At 41.4% G+C, this 19,417-nt stretch overlaps 1 protein-coding gene across 1 annotated transcript in view; it reads right to left on the bottom strand.

Annotated features, from left to right (window-relative positions):
• Nucleotides 1-19,417, bottom strand: part of kcnip4a (potassium voltage-gated channel interacting protein 4a) — a gene marked incomplete at both ends in the record, with an annotated part of 55,926 nt that overhangs the window by 5,125 nt on the left and 31,384 nt on the right. Inside the window, 2 exons of the mRNA XM_080741883.1 lie at nucleotides 471-540; nucleotides 14,420-14,544. Coding sequence (XP_080598009.1) covers nucleotides 471-540; nucleotides 14,420-14,544 — 195 coding nt within the window. The remainder of the gene's footprint in view (nucleotides 1-470; nucleotides 541-14,419; nucleotides 14,545-19,417) is intronic.

Genomic DNA, 19,417 nt, shown 5'->3' with positions numbered 1-19,417 from the left:
CAATAACCCATAAAAACAAATCAAGGCTTGTTAGAACTTCAAAGTATTGTTTTATTTGACTGGTGGAGCATAGCTGAGAATTAAATCTTTGTGTGTTCTTTTTGTCTTTCTTTCTCATAGACAAGAATACTGCAGTGTACATAAAAAATAGGAATTAAATTCCAAAAAGGTAGCACATCCCCAATTTTTAAATTAGGAGGACAAAGTACTCACATTTCCACATTTCGGCTAAGAGCCTTCGTCAGGCTCTTAGCCGAAACGTGCAAGCGTTCCTTTTTGGTGTGTGCCAATAAATAAGTGGAAATGTGAGTACTTTGTCCTCCTAATTTAAAAATTGGGGATGTGCTACCTTTTTGGAATTTAATTCCTATTTTCTTATGTAAATGTGACTTTAGGTCTAGCACTCCACTGAGAAAACCATTGCTGATGCGCACCTTCTTTTTCTTATATAATACTGCAGTGTACTGTACCTCCTTGAGGAAAGAACTGCGAGTAGATATCTTTAAAGGTTTCTTCATTGACCACACCACTGGGACACTCCTGGAGAGAGAAATACCACAGATCAGTATACACTTCTCATCAGTGGTCTTCAAACCATTTCACATCAAGGTCCATTATTTGTTCGGCATTTGAGCCACAGACCACCATTTGATGAGATTTAGCCTCTCAGACCAGATTTTGTCCACAGTTCTATGCTGCATTGATGTGGTAGGAGAGATGACAAGCAAAAGCTTATATAACATATCAATTCTTCTACATCCTCTAATTGTGTAGAGTAGACTTCTTGTAAATTAAGTAATGCGGATGTTTATCAATCATTCAACTCTTGAGAGCGTAAAATGAAACCAGATGGACCCGTAAGGGTCAATTTGGTTTCATTTTACTCTCTCAAGAGTTAAAGATCGATAGGGGTCCATTTGTTTACAAACTCTCCATCATTTACCTGAGGAACACTGGTTGAGGACCACTGATGTACACTGTATTAAATCACATTTTATACATTAATAATTTATAGCTGATGGTCTTATCCTGAGTGAGTTAAATCCCAATATTCTATGCACTGTTGTGTCAACAATAGACAGAGTAGAAAAGCCCAGAGCCACAGTGCTCAGACAGCATCAGACAGTATTGCTGAGTCTTGCACCATAACACACAGCAGAGGTGAAGAGAGAAATGCTCAGCCAAGCAATGCTGTAGGACAGGGGTCTTCAATGTTTTCAGGCCAAGGACCCCTTAGTTGAGAGAGATGAAGCAGGGAACCCCCTCAACCTGTTCATAGATTCCAGTTTCATCGTTTGACAGCACATCATCAGTGTATTTTGGATTCATGTCAATTTGTGTTTTCAGATATTTAACCACTTGAACCGTCAATACTTAATAAACTTGACCTTTCACTCTGAACTTAGTCTGCTCTTTTTCCCCTCTACACCAAACCTCTTAAAATAGACCTGCTATTGTTTGCTAAAGTTCGGGTTCAAGTGGTTAATATAAAAAAAGGAGAAAAAGGTTTCTATCACACAAAGATTTGGAGGACCCCCTAGTAACTCCGAGGACCCCCTAGGGGTCCCTGTTGAAGACCCCTGGAATAGGTAGAAGAGAGTTATTTCTAGAACTCAACTCTTGCAAACTTTACTATCAGACATGGTATGCTGTCATTAGCGTGACCCTGCTAATTAGGCTGGCTAATTCAACCTTTGTCAGCCTTCTGATTGGTCCCTGACTGGCCAACCAGAAAAACCCTTCTCTTTTGCTGCAGGGGGCAGAGTTATGCAGTGGGACAAAGTCCCCATTCTTTCATTTATGTCAATGGAAAGTGTGTAGTTTTAAATATATATTTTTTTAATTTTATGCTTTGCTTTGTCATGATATTTTAGGAACATTTCGGAACAGATGTGAAATGTTTTATTGATTATTTATTGTTTTAGAAAGTGATTTGCCGGACTGAGCATGTCACAGATACGCCTAATGGAAGAAAGACCCCAATTGCAAACCTTGTAATGCTGTGACAAGCCATTCAACGAAATACACCTTATCTGGCAGCAGTCAGTAGAGGAGAGGAGAGGAGACAATACATGTATGCATCACCAGAAAACAGAACATGCTTTACAGTCTCCTTTTAGAGGAAACATACACTATTAGTATAAATAAAAAGTAAAGTCTATTAGCCCTGCAGCCTGTGACATCTCATGAATGAACAAAATGACTTCGAGAACTCTTGAGTTGTAAGTCTGTTGTAAGTAGATTATAAATGCAGTTGTAAAATATTAAATATTATAATTGCATTTGTAGCCTATAGGCTACTGTATTTATAAAATTCAGGGAGAAGGAGATGTTGAGTAATCATTATACAATTTTGTTATGCAACCAATGAACTCATCCTGCTGTTGTTTCTTTGATTTGTTATGCTTGGAATAGGATATATATTTTGCTTAGTAAGGAATGGGGGTCGTTTTTAATACATTTGACTGGAGATCAATGAGAAAAGTTGGCATATTTTTTTAAACAGTACAAGGGTTTAATTTCTAAAGAGATTGAGGTTTATGAAATTGAGATTTGAGAATCAAGCAATAAGGGCGTACACAGATACTCAAAATCAATTTCTAATTGAGGGTAAATTGGATAATCAATTCTAGTCAAATTGATTACATGAACGATAACCGCACAATAGAGAAAGAAAAATACAACTTTTATTGGTTAAATTAAATTGCCAGAGATCTAACAGTACTCATCCACATCCCATCATAGTCTGTCAGTCTGTCTGTCTACTGTATCAATGAATCTCTAAGAAGTTTTATTTGTCTCCAGTCATACAGGTACAAGAAGCAAAATGCAAGTACATGGTCTTTGGTCAAAGGCAGTTTAGATGACCTCCAAAAATCAGATGGTATGAGATCAAATCCGACAGGAGAGAAATAACCTCACTGATAAAAAAAAGCTCTGTCATCTCACTTGGGAGCGTAAATGTTTATTAGGAGTACAGGAGTGTTAAAGAAGCACCCTGACACTATAATAAAAACGTCTGTGGGGGTCAGAGATCATAAACATCAGAGGGAATTGAATCTTGTGGATTAAAACGGCAGTACACAGAGCCTTTGGGTTAAGAGAAAATGAAAGATTTGAGCCAACCAATATATCTTTAGTTTAGCATGGCCCTTCATGACCAGGTGTGTTTCTTATTAGTTTTGAGGTGCTTCAGGTGAGAAAATATACTTGGATCAGTCAATATTTGACTCCCGTTATTCCAACAAGTTAGACCTCAGGCTGTGCCTGCCCACCCGCAGCCCGCACATGTCAATTTGCTACGTTAGATCTGAACCAGGGTTGAACAGATAAGTCACACTATTTCAGAGTGGTTGTATTGAATGTTCATGAAAACTGCCAGTGGGCAATCAATATTAACAAATAAAAGCTGGTTTGTCTGTGAGGGTGAAGCATTAATTATTATGAGCGTTAAAATGCAGAATGTACTGTAGGTTCAAGAACAAGACATTCATTTTCTCATCTTCACAAATTATTGTAATGTGTCTTTGGAAAAAAACGACGAAAGCTGCACTATGTTAGCCTGGACTACTGGCCTTGCGGTCCGGCACCTAGGCTAGGAACCGCCTGACAGCCTGCCGCGGGTTCAAATCCCAATCCCGACGATCCTTGCTGCGTGACTGCGTGTCACTCCCCGTCTCTCTCTCTCCCCATTTCATGTCTATCTACCGGTATATACTATCAATAAAGGCAGAAAAAGCCATAAATAATAATAAAAAGAAAAAGCTGCACTATGTAACTTTTCTCTTCTACCCTGGATTTGAACCCGTTTCCTGTGCAAGCGCTTTTTTTAAAGATTTGTTTTTGGGCTTTTATGACTTTATTGATAAGAGGGACAGTAAACTGACAGGAAATGGGGAGAAAGATGGGGAGTGACATGCAGCAAAGGTCGTCGGGATCGGGACTCAGGGCTGTATTAACCATTGGGGCCGGTGGGGCCGTTGGCAGGGGCCCTTGGCTCTCAGGGGCCCTTGGCGGAACTGGGCGTGGTCACTGACAATTTACTAAAATTAATGTATACATTAATTAAATATTTATATTTGTGGGCCCCTAATATGTTGTCTACAGGTGCTTTCTTGGCCCACAGATGATCATCATGGCTTAAAATCCGAGCTGGGTAGTGTGCGTCGAGAGGGAGGGGGGGTTATGGTGGAGGGTGGGGGGTGCCCTAAAAAAAATTCAGCCAGGGGCCCTCGCGGGGGTTAATCCATCCCTGTCGGGACTCGAACCCACGACATGCTGTCAGGCATCAGAGCCTATGTGGTATGCGTCTGGACCGGTAGGTCAGCAGGCGCCCCAAGTGCTGAACTTTTCACCATTGAGCTAATACAGCCTACCTGCTTGCTCAGGGGATACATTTTATCTTGACCATCAGGTCAAATGTTGTGTCAGATCCTGTGTCTAGGTTAGCCTAGTAAACGACCAACTTCCGTTATCCAGGAGGAATGAAATGGTTTCCGGAAGAGGGCGGGTACGAGGCTATGTCTAGGTGAGACACAATCTAAATGTCTCAAGAGCAGGGAGAAAAAATACAACCACCCCAATTATAAAAGGATTTAATCAGGATTTAATCACACCGTCTGGGTTTATTTCTCAACAATGACCTGCTCACCGTCAATTATCCCGCTTATTACATCGCTACTTAATACAAAATGTATAAATGTATAAAAGTAACAAAATAAAGTATTTCATTTCTTATGGTAATGAAAGTGTTCCATTAATTTATGCCAGGTGCGGCTGTCCCTCCTGTGCAACACGGACGCAAATAAATATAGACATATTCCTCATTGTGATGATGAGGAATATGTCACAGGTTCTTTGTGGGCTTATTTGTGGGGTGTTGTTATTGTTTTTGAAGGTGTAGCAGAGGCTCGTTTCAGAACCATTAGATCCCATTATCAAGCCTGAGTGAGCAAATAGATAGGCCTAAGTGAAAATGCACAAGCCATTATCTTTCAAAATAGACCTGGGAGTCCTTTTCAGAATGAAAGAACAGCTTGTAGTGAATTTCAAGGTACAGACCGCATGTTCTTGAACTATATGAACTGTGGCATTACCAAGTAATGCATGGGAGGAGTAATGAGGTAAAGCCATTGGTAATATAATCAAGGTAATTTAGAAAGCCTACAATTTCTAGACAGCCCCCCTGTGCTCTTTCCAATAAAGGTCAAAGCATGGCATGAGTAATATATCCAAGGCTTACTCACATCTATACAAGTGACAAGTTTGTTAATTCAGACAGCACACAGTTTGTGTAATTATTTGATCTATACCAAAGAAAATTAATGCCATTAATTGTAATTCACTGTTCACACTAGAACTGACTATAAGAACTGAAAGGGTAGGATGAGATTCTAAAATGTTTCATAATACAGTTTATTGCAGGTAGTGTACAAGAAGGTCAAGTGAATAATGCTCTTATCGAAGAAGAGAGTGGAACCCCACTTTAATTTAAGTTGAATCTTTGAGTAATACGGATTTAAGATCAATTTAACAGTTAAAAAGGTTATTGCAGAAATGACTTTGAACATTATTCCCTTTATTTCTGTTTTATTGATTTTTATTCCTCCTTATTTGCCCTTTTAAGCCTTGTTGTTACATTGTATGTAAAGCACCTTGATTTGCCTTTGAGTATAGCAAACTGTGGTGTGGGCCCCATGGGATGCACAACTTGCCGCAAGCTCCCTCTAGAGGTTGTGTGACATTAACGGTGGTGCTGTGTTCTCCTTCTACTCAAAATAAATAACTAATACATTAATTCAAAATAGATATAATGAAATTCAAAACAGACGTTTTAATAGATAAATAAATGTGCCCAAAATGCTGCCAGCAGGAATACCTGGCACATAGCTTGTCAGCATAGCATGTAGGTCATTAACTCTTTTACCGCTTTGGACGTTCCCGTTCGCCCCATTTTTCACGCCGGCGCGACGCCAATAGTACGTTCTTTGGCTCGTTCTTTTTTACCTTGTTTTGATGTCTGTAAACTGACGTGCGGGTGTGTACCGTTAACACATCTCCCATAATAGTGCTCTCAAAAATAAAATCCACTGGACGTTAGCATCAATGGAGTAACAAAACACTTCCTTGTTATTTTCTCTGGGTCTATTGCTCTGTAGCGATCCAGTGGTCTGGACGGATGGCAGCCGACCGCGGCCATTTCACATTAATTCTTGCATGAGGCTGCCCTCTACTGCCAGTATAGCCAAAGTACATCTATGTAATGAGAAATAATAATAATAATAATAAAAATGAATAGATCTTTGTCTATAACGTCGCAAAGGTAAGGTGCTTTTGCTGGCACCAGACCCAATAAATAAATAATAACATCTGTCAGTAAAACTGTTAATGCAATTATGCATAACTGATTCAAATCAGGGGAAATGTCCGGCAGTGCAAGTTTGCTGTACAAGTTTGTTGTACGCGCCCTGGGTTACATTGGCCAAGCTTCGCGGGACGCTTAATGAATGCGTATGAATGGGTGAATGTAATGCACAATCCGTGTAAAGTGCCTTTGATAAAAGGGCTATATAAATGCACCATTTACCATCACGGCCAGACCTGTCTTGGATTGCCCGTTTAAAAAGGATCTGAAATTTAAGCACCATGGAGAGCGACACACTCTCTCTCTCCCTCCCTCTCTTGAATGGAAGTGAGTGTAGTGCAGGCAGCTAAACCCCACATTTACATTTGTACACTTGTGACTGATGACACAGGGATTAAATAAGAGAAATCTGTTTAGAATGTGTGCACATGATGCAATGTGCTGTATGCTAGTATTTCATAACTCTATTAACTTATTGGTAGGTAGGTACCACTCGCTGTTCTTCATTGCATACTAGTTTTCTTGTCATCCCCCCAGAATGGCCTTGTTTTGTTCTTCACGTGCTTTAAATTATGTCACTATAATCCATTGGGATGAATGTGTTCTGGTCATACAGTATGTTAGAGTATTTAAAGCTTATCATTTTGTACTGTAAGGAGGGCCAACAAATAACTCAAGTCCAGGGGCCCCCATGCCCCTAATTCCAGCACTGGGCGTCATTTGCTGTTGATATAGATTGTCTTTCATGTACTGTACTGTATGTCTAAATGAAGTGTGCAGTGATGTTCACTTGATTGTTTCTGTGACGATGATGATGAAGACCTGAACGCCACGGGTGGTAGGATTCCTCCCAGTGTGAGAACACTAGGAGGTACCATGGGACCCTGTGTGGTATCTTTATTATTGTGACCGACTTTCCGCTTCGCCCAACCACTCCTCCAGTGAGGAATTTGTGACCGCGTTTCCGTTTCAACCAACCACTCTATATATCAGTGAGGAATTGTAGCCTGCTGTGTGAGGGCAGGCCTCTGGAGGAAAGTCGATCCTCTTTTCTCTTGCGTCAAACAGGCTGTTTGTGTTCCCCGTTGAAGAGGATGCCCCCAGAATTGTTGCAAGGGTCCCTTAAGACTAGTCTTTTCGTTTTTTTTTCTCCACAAACCCAGTTTCACGTCATAGGCAAGGCCAAGAATGTCTCCTGCTCTGCTTTGAAGTTTGGGGTAAGTGAAGAAGAAGGAAACTAAAATGAGCTCAAGTCCATCCCGGGGTATAATTTCTTTTCAGATTTTAACCTGATTCTATAGGAGATTAAGTGTAATTGAATTGAATCTCATTTCATCTTTCTAAAATCTCCTAAGCTGCAGTTTCTATTACTTTTCACTGCATAGCTTCATAATATTGATCTTCCTGACGTTAATAATAACTTCTATTTCAGCCAGGAGCGGAATGCAGAGATGAAAATGGAACAATGCATTTTAAAGAATGAACTTAAAAGAAGTTGAGAATACATGGTTTACCTCTATCCCCATAAGCAGACAAAACGTTTAAGTTGTATCAAAGGATGTGGAGTAATTGGACAGGTGTAGAACAGACATCAATCCTCTCCATAACAAAAATGGTAAAAGTCAGGAATACAAATAAACCATAGTTTCTGCATTGAATGCAGATTTGACCTATGCTATTTCTTTGCTGGCTTGCTTTGTTCTCAGTCTCGTTAATTAGAGGGGCTGTTGTTTGTCCGTGCCCTCCAACTAATTCTCAACACGGTGGAGCAGCGCAGTGCAGTGTCAAATACTTGTGCACTTAAAAGTGCAAAAGTAAAAGCAATTTAAACAATGTACGATCTAATTTCACCTCCTGCCTTGTGCTTGGAGCCATGTTGTGTCTGCTTATGCAGTGTGTTTACAATACAGAGTGTGTGTGTGTGTGTGTGTGTGTGTGTGTGTGTGTGTGTGTGTGCGTTTGTCTAGCTATACTTATGGGGACCATACGCATGTTCACACACTCACATGCTGGGGACGTCTGACACAGTGGGGACAAAATCGTAGGTCCCCATAATTATTATCATTCAGGGAGATAGGGGGCAGTGTTGCTGAGTGTCTGGTGCTTTTTTTAAGCAAGTCCCTCAATTCGCGTTTTCATGTCATATGACAGGTGTGTTAACACAGTGGGGACCCCCCCAAAAAAAATGTTTCCTGCAGTTTTTGTGTGAGTGTGTGAGAGAATGGGAGAATGAGAGATTCACACACTACTAGCCAATCACAGGTCCGATATTTGCATACAATGACGTTGGCTTCAAGTCAGTTTTTCAGGCCTGTGGGACCACAGGAAAGTGGTGTCCCCATAATCGATGCAAACCCGCGCAGGTCCCCATAATCGATGTTAACAAACATGTGTGTGTGTGCGCGTGCGTGCGTGCGTGCGTGCGTGCGTGCGTGCGTGCGTGCGTGCGAGAGAAAGAGAGAAAGAGAGAGGAAGAGCGAGAGAGGGGATACTTAACAAATAACATATCACCCCCATTTTTTTCTTTCTCAATTTCACACACCATGAAGCCTTGGATTCATGGAGATTATTTCATTTTTGTCGCATTCCTAATTCAATAATTTGGCAGGAGACTCAAAGTGTCTCCACTGAGTCTGCTCGGGGGTGTCGCACCAAATTCTGGGCCCTGCTGGGTCAAGGATTCACTGCGTTATTTTGTGCTTTAACTATTGAAAAATAGCAGATATACAAGCTCAAATCGCGGCACCGAGTGCTGCGCTGCAAGCTTTTAGATCTGCTATTTTTGAAAAATCTTGAAAATTCTTTGAAGGTTTTTTGAAAAACCTATGTTTTTGTGTCAATGGTGCTCAAACATTTTCATGTGAATGACCCGCAAAATGATATGTATTTGGCCACGGAACAGTCCCACTTTCCCCCCCTTGTGACGCCCCTGAGTCTCCTACTGACCAATGACCCGGTCATCACATTATTGGCTCAGGAATGCAACAAAAACAAAACAATCTACATGAATTCAAGAATTCATGAGGTGTGTAATTGATAGAAGTCTTTTTGTTGGGTGAACAGAAATCTTACTCTAAAATGGGAAAAAAAAAACTCGTCCAGTTTTCGCCTCAGTGGGTTAACCAATAAATCTGTAATTACACATGGGCATCGACCACTGGCATATGCAGGAAGTGAGGGAGCAGATTTTTCACCTTTCCCAAATTTAAGCTGTTAATTAGCATTTCTCCGACACTCAATTAAGTTTCTTACCCATTCACATGCATTTTTCTCATTATAGTGGGCTGACCAATCCATCTGAAATGGCACATGCAATTGGCAAATCGATCTGAAATTTCACATGTTCGTGTATTGACCATTGGCATATTATGCAGAGACTGACAAAGATTGACAGATTTTTTTCTCTTCCCAGATGTAAGCTGTTTATTAGCATTTTTGCTACAAGCTATGGGTGATCATTAAAGCAAAGCGCACAGTAGAGCATTTCCCTCCCAATTACTTTTTGTATCATGCCCTTTCAGAGACACAGCGACGCAGAGGGGGGATTGCTTTTCCATTAAGAATCATTTATAGAGTAACAATGTGATTATGTAGAATCTCCTTGCCCAATGTCAGTACAGCAGAGTTCCAAATGATTATGCTGTAACACAACTCAATAAAAGTGGCACTTTTGTTCTCTCTCAAGAGTTTGTGTAGAAAATATATTGATATGCAGTGTCGCCCTGAGTGATGGTGATTTGTACCATCTATAAATATGTAAGCGCTCCAAGGGAATTTCACATTAATTTACTCCATAGACATTTGGAATCAAGCCAGCCAGCTACATGAATAATGATGACCATGAAACATTTGATTCGGGTCAAAACAAAGAACGACGAAGATACAAGAACGGTGTGCATATTTTAACTCATACAGTGCCATCCGGCCACAAGGGGCGCTAGAGTGCCAGAAATTTCTCCATAGACCTTCTTTATAGCTTTCGTCGACCCTCTCCCAACTGGCTTGTGTTTTCACTCCAGTCAATGCTATGGGTGACGAGAGGAGGAAGCTAGCCAAAATGCTAACCCATTTAGAAGCCCGATCTAAAGCTATTTCAGCCGCAAAAAACGTTCTCTTTGGGTCTGGGAACACAATCCGGAGAAAATCCTGTCTAAAGATGTGATTTATTATTGGAGTGGGCGGCGCGATGCGGCCGTTAGCGCGAATACGGCCCGTGGATGGCCGAGTCTAAGTCCCGGGCATGGATGGACGTCTAGACCGGGGCTTCGTTGAGGCCTCCGATTAAATAATTCATTTTATTAAATATCCCGGACATGTTCGGGATAGGCACCCTGGAATACGTCCCGGTACCGGTACCGGTACCGAGGTTTTTTTTGGGGGGCTCTAAACTTTATTTTAAACCATTTTCAATGGAATAAATCGTCGGAGCATCTAGCGTCTCTCGTTGGTGAGCGCTGGGCGAGCCGGGACCACCCACGTTGCTCCAAGCAGCTCGGGGTAAGTAAAATAGCAAATAAAAAATTGTTTTTGATCCCGAATATCCCGAACATGTTCGGGATAGGCACTTAAAGGGTTAAAACCCATTTAGTCCTGGAACACCTATTCGTCGTTATACCTTTCAATCCGGTAACCCAAATTTGTGTAACATTAGCTGTTGCTATATTTATATATAGCAAAAGTTATATAGCAAAGTCTTTCAATAAAAGGTCAGGATTTAGAAGGCGTTTTTAGAATTGGCCTCAGGTCTAAATAGGTTAAAAGAAAAACATGTTTTGTTTTGTTTTTGTCATGAAGAAATACTTAAAACCTGCAATCCTAAGGAGACAGCTAAACTATTACTTTGGTTTAAGACATTGGAAAGACATGCACAATGATTTATGTTTATGGAATGAGTAGTTCCTTCACTCTTAACTAGACTGATTGCATAAACAGGCCATGTCGTATAGGAGCATATTGCACTGTTTACAACCATGTGCAGTAGCTCGTGAAGTCTACCTTGGATTATAGGAGATAATAAAATCCTCTATGCAAAAAATTAATGGGATTCTTTCACTTGCAGCAATTCACTGTGGAACATATTGAGGTGAATGTGTCTGGGGAAGAACTGCAATATCAGCATTCCTGACACGTTATATAACGTAATGGTTGGTAAGGAATGGGGTGCAAGCTTTCCAGTTGTCCACGTCCATCTCAATTAGTTTGTTTATATATATATTGCCAGTATTGTTGGAAAGAGTGAGAGGTGACAAACTGCATTTGCATCCATTCGATATGCTTGTGAAAATGCTCATGCATGACCACAAAGCTCACAGATGCAATTTGTGAAAAGCAAAAACCCAGCCAGGCGTGAAATGTCTTGCCAGCACTAATCGGGGAAAGCTTGCAGACTGTATTTGGAAATGAATCGTATTGTGGGTACGTCTAAACAGGGGTTGTCCACTGATCAAAGAATGCTATGCCCCTGCTGACATTCTGGACTGTACAGCATCAACTGTGAATGCCCGGTGTACTTGACGTCCAGGTACAGGCCACAATGTCCTCAGATGTGACAACATTGTGGTCATACCTTACAATAATTTAGAGGATGGGGTCAAGGTATTGGGGAAATTTCGCTATTCCTACGTCCCATCACTTCGACTAAGGGAGTCGGAAGGTTAGCTACTCACCCACGTCACAGTTACTGAGGATTAGGGTTTGGGTTAGGTTTAGGCATAGAGGTTAACACTCACCCACGTCGGCAGGTTAGCTACTCACCCGCATCGGCCGGTTAGCTTTTCACCAGGTTAAAATTCACCCGTGTCGAAAGGATGAACCGTCAAACGGATGCTATGTCGCAATGTCGACACGCTCCCAAGGGACTTGGCTCAGTTTTAATGCCACACTTGAAGGTCACATTTAGCGTAAGTTCTTGATGTTCAAAGGTCTTACTCTTAACTCTGCTGCTTATTCTGAAGCCAGGCCTTGACCCGACCTCGACCACATGTTGGCTATAAATGGATGCCTCATAAAGTTCATTGTAAAGACGGATGACCTCCTCTAGCCGCCCGCACCTGATAACCCTGGACTGGAGCTATTTGATTTGCTTCCACATACCATTCACCAAGGACAAAGAGCAAAACCGCTCATAATTGGGACTGTGCCAGCCTATATTTGTCAGTCAGGTCTTAAATCCCGGCCTTAAATCTGCCACTGGGCCCCAGCCGCAGATGAGCAATACACAAACGATGAACTGAAGCAGCTCAGCTCAGTACAAGGAGTAACTTTCAGTGCCATGCCATACTGTTAGACCGCTACCTTTTAAGTGGTGCCCATCCAACCTATCTGCCTACAGTAATTGCACAGTAGTGAAAAGAAAATGTGACTTACGGTAACTATAAAACAGGGGCTTGATTCAACGTCAAACAATTAGAATCCACCCTCAGCATAACATGAAAGGACCTGCAGGACTTGTGGAGATCAGGCAGACTGTGGGTCACAAATTAAAAACCTTTGTCTCCTCTTAGTGGGGGTCTCCAGGGGGCAGAATGGCTAATGGGCAGGCAGTGCAGGGTTTGAATCCTGCGTGTAAGCGCAATAGGAAGCTGGAGCTGCAGCTAGGGGATTCCTGTGTCATCGGGACACATGCTCCAACTCACCAACCTTCTCCCTTCTGTCGCCAGACAATTTGGGCTGAGTTAATTCTGGGTCATCTCATTACGGCATTACTGCAAAGGTGACAGTGTAGCAAGTAGTTTTTTTTTTTATATGGGCCACGCTCAGGAACTGTGTGACTTGGATTGCTCATCATCAGTAATCTTCCAGAATGTGCTTCAAGGCATGAGCTAATTATGCTCATCATTATTATTATGTGAATGCACATCACCAGAATGAATATCGACATCGTCACTGTCTGGCCAAAACCTCTTAACTCAATTTTTGAGGTTTTTGATTTTGTTGGCATAAATCAGGGCTATTGAACATCCTTTACATCTGAGTGTTGGTTAAAATAATAGTGAACCAATGGAAAGTAGTAAAAAGTGCTTGGGACGAAACCTTATAACTCCACACTCTCTGCCAAACCAGCTAACTCCACCCGATTGGCCTTCTCTTTTTTTCATAAATATGTCCTATTGAACACCCTTTACATCTGTGTGTTGGTTAAAATAATATTGAACCAATGAAAAGTAGTAAAAAGCCCTTCGGTCAAAACCTCCTAACTCCACTTGAGCTCGTTTTCCCGAAAATTAAAATTTTGGAGTCTGCTGTCGGCCCGACAGCAGAGATATACAACTTCAAATTTCCGTAGGAATTGTTAAGTTTGATGATGGCGTTTACCACTATATGAAGGTGATTCAGCACCTTATATGTTGGCAATTATGTCACCAAATTGCTGGTTTCCACCAGCAATCAAGACGGGAAGAGAATTTAGTTTTCATTCAACCTTGAAAACAACCCTCCAACAAAACTGAACTACTGGAGTTTCTATGCAGATTCAATATTGAAACTTCTCTACAAAAGAGGTAAGAGCAATAAATAAAACAATTCAATCCCAGGGGAATGTTTTTTGATGTCTGTAAGAGACCAAAGATCCGAGATCAAAGACTTCATTGCATTGGTATTGCAGGTGACGGCAGTGGTGGAAAAAGTACACGCATGTTTTATTTAGGAAAAGTATCAATACTGCAATATACTCTGTTACAAGTAAAAGTCTGGAATTCAAAATGTACCTGAGTAATAGTACAAAATTGTAGGCATCCACATGTACTTAAAGTACAATAAGTAAAAGTACAAAAATGTTTGAAAATGGCAAGTTGGTCAAGTTAACTAAAAACACGAATAGACTGATGACAATGCTGTCAAACAAGCATATGAATTTATCTGTGAAATCGATGAAAATCAATACAATATGTAGAGGGGGTCCCTGCTTCATCTCTTTCTCAGCTAAGGGGTCCTTGGCCTGAAAACATTGAAGACCCCTGACCTAAAGTACAGTACTTAAGTAAATGGACTTAGTTACTAGCCAGTAGTCACCACTGGGTGAGGTTGTACTGGCTCCACACGAATCAGGTCACTTACATTCTTAAAGCCCCGGTAGAGAATCTGTAGCTCCTTACGGGAGAAACGTGTCTGGGACTCCAGTTGCTCCAGGCACTCTGGGCGATGGCGGACTGCAGAGAGCTCCAGCTCATCCTCGACACTGTCTGTAGACGAAGAAGAAGAGGGTTAATGTCGGATTAACACAGATGCTAGTTATTATCTGTCTTAAAACATTCAAATGAAATGTCACTGTTTAATTGTAGGTGGCAAAGAGCCAGCATTTCATTCTCCAAATTAATTTCCAAACATAGGTAATAATTAGGCTAATTCTGTTTCAAATACTGTTTTTTACCTATCTAATGTATCGTGTAGACTAACCTGACCCATTTCAAGCCAGTAATTTGCCACAGATTCTCTCCTTCAAAGCGAAAACCCATTCAAAAGTGATGCCATTAAGAAACAGCGTGCCAACTTCTCTGTTCATTGGCAAAAGTTATTCCACTCAAACAAGCATTTCCACCACTACTGGTTCTGGACTTCAGAGTTAATTAGTGCTATCGAATACCCATAAGTGCACATATCCTCTGGCAGAAAGCCTCTATAAGACGGTGGCCACTGAACCCCGTGGAAACTCTTTAATGGGCTTGTAACGATGACAGCCTCCGTCTGGGCCCTGTAACTGGCAGCAGCGTCCTTAGAGTGGAGTGTTTCACTCGTCTTGCTACCGCAGAACCCCTACTGTACCTGGAGTGCAGAAACATCTAAATGTGTCATTAGCAAGACCAGCCACACTGTAGCCCCCTGCCAACAGGCCATGTCTCCTACGTATCTGCCTATTATGTGAACTGACTGCAATACACAGTAACAGTGTGTTTGTGTGTATGTGTTAGACGTTTGACTAAGGATTACACTTGTTTTGCATAACATACATAAACAGAATTGCTTTATGATTGTTTGCTCTAATACATTCCCCTTGATCAGCATTTTTAAAATAGGCTAATATGTTTTTTATATAACAGTCTTATTCAGGTCAACTTTAACACACCCACTTTTCACCCAATTCTCAACCAATTCGCTCACCAACTCAACAGGTTATAATACAGATTATAACAGACAATATTCTCCTTAAAGTATATTTGTGTGTGCACATTTCATAGATTAGATAATCATTAATGTTGCAATTCCATACATTCAAGTCATTCACTTTTTCCCCTTCTCTCCAACAACTCCTTGTAATGCCCTCCCTCATTTCATATAATCTCAAAAATGAAATTAGCCCCAAGACATGTTTGAATTGTCCAGTGCATTATCCAAAGCAAACACATCAGACTTGATGAGTACCTTGTGATTGTGTGTCCGAAGGCTAAAGCAGGTCTGTGTAATCATGGCTTATTAGTACAGTATATTGGCTCAAGTTCAAGACCACAGAGGACAAGACATAATATGACACTAGACAACAGAGAGAGCAGACAAGCAACATAATCTTCAGGGTAATGTATACTTCGCCGAACAACCATGACACACAACAAGAGCAACGTTTTTGCATTGTTTGCTTTTGTCGTACAACGCATTCAGAGAGAGACAGAGAGAGAGAGAGAGCTAGTGAGCTAGAGAACGCCTTGGAAGAAAGCCACTTGCTTTGGATACTGGAGGATGACTTTTTAGCAGTTGAGCATGGAAAGAGGCTCCGTAGTCGAGCTCTCACCCCGAGTTTTTGTCCGTTCTGTGGGTAGACATAACCTAGGAAATACAGCATTGAGTCTTACAGTTACCCAGCCAACTAAACCCAAGATAAGTGCAGTACATGCAGGGAGAACTCAGTGAAAGTGTTAAGGGGTGAGGTCAAGTTGATGGAAGTTTTGGGGCAACAGCTGGTTCTTCAGGACAACAACACATGCAGGAGTACATGAACCATTGTATAAACGGGGTATAGCGAAGACAATATGAAAATGTAAATTGCTGCTCACAGGCCAGTGGAAATCCTAACGTAATCCGGACCATTCGCATACTTTTTGAGTATTTGGTATCAGTCTCTCTCTAATCTCTGTTATCTTGAAAATCCTACTAATTCATAGGCACAAGAATTTGAATCAACTTTATTGTAGAAAGCGGTAAAAAAGTGTGTGAAATTTGTTTTCGTGCATAGTTCTTGTGATCATGATACTGACTGACTGTTAACAGTAGACAACCCTTGATCTAACCTTAAACGTGTTGCATTGCTAATCCTACTTTAGCAGAGACAGATTGACTGTCCACACGCAGCCTACATACGTATATATGGAATGAATGCAGACATACACCAGTGGTGAGTTTTCTCACTTTCTGTTGGCTTGTTTGTTCGTAATGTTTTGCTGACTTGGCCAAACAGTATAGACCGCTCTAATTTGCAGCAACAGACAAACAGCAGTTCAGAGGTACAGTATACTTAAGGACACCGTTACTGCAACCAACTAGTTCACTGGTCCACATGACTAATTAATGCATCCCAGCCCACCATACTGTGTACAGTAGGTCACCAGTGTAAATTACTGGACGAGTTTAAATATGATATGGAGTGGAAGAGGTTGGGTCAGGATGAAATTCGATAGCTTATCATCTGTCAAACTCTTTTCACACGGCTGTCAACCCTTTTTCACGCACAGCCAAGTGTATCATTTGACAAAAGCTAACGTCTAGCGCTTTTACAACAGGCCTTGGTGCCAAAGTAAAGTGTCAGTGTGTGCTGTGAATCCATCACCTCTCCTGCATGATGAGCATTAAAAGCCACTTTTAAGTGTCACGCCGAGGATATCGTCGTTGTCGGGTGGAAACCTTGTATGTCCAAGACCGTATGTTTTGTATTTATCATTTAAAAAATGAACTAAAGTGAAAATAGCTGATCTACAAGCACACAACGCCTCGCACCGCGAGGCGTTGTGTGCTTGTAGATCGGCTGTTTTCACTACCTTTGTGCGACAGCCTTGTATGATGAAGCAGGGCTTTACTTGGTGAAAAAACATACAAACTTGAAACTTGGAGATACAAGGTTTCTGCCCGACAGTGACGATATGCATGTCATTAAGTTCAAAACAAGTTAATTCCCTCTCCTGCTCAAGGCTGTTGTGAAATAGGCTGTGATGGGTTTGACTATAGGAGAGCATTAAGTCAAACTCTGAAAGTCATTTGTCATTCATGGGCAAACTTAGCATAATTACTTCCAAGGCTGCCATGTCTGGCAAAAAAATATTATTATTATTATTACGGATGAAGGGTCTGAGCTAGAATAAACATTTTAAGACCTATACTTCACTAAACCTGGACTTTGAGAGATGTGGCTGCAACACTTGCATCATATTAGTAACTGTGCTGACAGATAAAGAAGAAGCTACGAAGTAAAAATCCTCTTTGATCTCAACCACTGGCCGTCCCATGGCCATGGCAAAATAAGGCATAGATACAGAAGCCAACGTAATAAACTGTTATCCTATCTCCCATCACGGCCAAAGGAAATTACACTGTTCATATATTGTCCTTTAAAAATATCCCTGTGGTTATTTATTTTCTCCCCAATTTAGTCATTGCCAATTCACCCCAGGTCTATATAGTCCAGTCATTATATGAAAAAACCTTACTATACACTACACTATAACGGAAAATATGACTCCCAAAAGATCTGCTTTAAGTGGGATGTGAGGGGTCAAACTAGGGGTTTTTAATTATTCTGAATCCGTTGAAAGCATTTGTTTTGCACGAAAAACATTCCTTGGGCAAGAAATGGCCCCTCAAAACGATGGTTTAGTGATGAGTCATCAATTTTCTTGTCTTTTGGGGTCCGTTTTTAGCCCAAGGAATGTTTTTCGTGCAAAACAAATGCTTGTAATGGATTCAGAATAATTAAAAACCCCTAGTTTGACCCCTCACATCCCACTTAAAGCAGATTTTTTGGGAGTCATATTTTCCGTTATAGTGTATAGTAAGTGAAGGTAGGTAGGTCGTTTTCAAAACTTTCCCCTGATGGGATTCCTTGGGACTTTTTTTCTCTCACTAAGGACATATTGAGGATACAAAATCAGTTGAGTTTGCTACTATTGCAATTTGTTTTAGGTTTAGCCTAATTTTGGCCTAAAATTACTGGACTAATAGCCCCTGTCACTGCCAACCCTGTGTGGTCTGTCGGGTGGAGGGTGGGGTGTTATCGACAACCACGTTTCCTCCGATACACGTGTAGTCACCAAGCTCTTATTTTCTTTTCACCTGACAGTCAGGAGTTTCACAGGGAGGACGTTAGCGCATGCAGAGGAACATGCTATCCTAATTCCTCCCATTGTGGGATTGGTCTGGTTCCAGGCAAGGACGTGCAGAGAATGTTAGAGAGGCAGGAGTTGAAATTTCTAAAGGGCCTTTTGGTGAAAATATTGAAAATAGCAGACCTCCAAGCTCACTGAGCTTGGAGGACGGCTATTTTCGGTACTTGATACCACACTAAACTAAGCATAATCAGGTCAATGAGATGTGGCGTAACGGCATGGATTTCTACACAGAGAGGGCAATTCTTTCAACTTATGATGCTGCATTCAAGTTCAGGAGAGTTTGGACAAGGCAATTCTCTTGAATGCTGCCTTCGGGTATGGCATGGAAAGAGGGCATTTGCATTTCTTTCACCATAGTAAAAACTGCATCCATGGTCTGGAGAGGGCACTTTTTAAAGACAGATAAAAGGGCAGGGGCTCAAGGCCCCTTTGATGTATGTGTTCACGTGCCTGCATGGTTCCAGGCTAATCGTGTCCCAGTTCTGCTCCTTGCTGAACAGGTGCCCTGAGTATGGAGTCACCGGCGGTGCAACAGAGAACGGCCTCCCCTCAGTCCCCTGCCCACTTACCACCCACCAACATGGCCAACTGCGCTCATTGGAGCACCCGGGCACACCGGGGCGCCGCAGAGAGGAATCAAACATCAGTGTCCACGGTGGTAGGCAGGAACTTTAGCTCTGTGGCACCTGTATGATATGATCTGTGTGATTATAGAGAAACACAGCTAGACGTTAGGCTGTCATCCATT

Source organism: Nannobrachium achirus, assembly GCF_963921795.1.
Source record: "Nannobrachium achirus genome assembly, chromosome: 14".
NCBI lineage: Eukaryota > Metazoa > Chordata > Actinopteri > Myctophiformes > Myctophidae > Nannobrachium > Nannobrachium achirus.
This window is presented reverse-complemented; position numbering and strand designations above follow the sequence as displayed.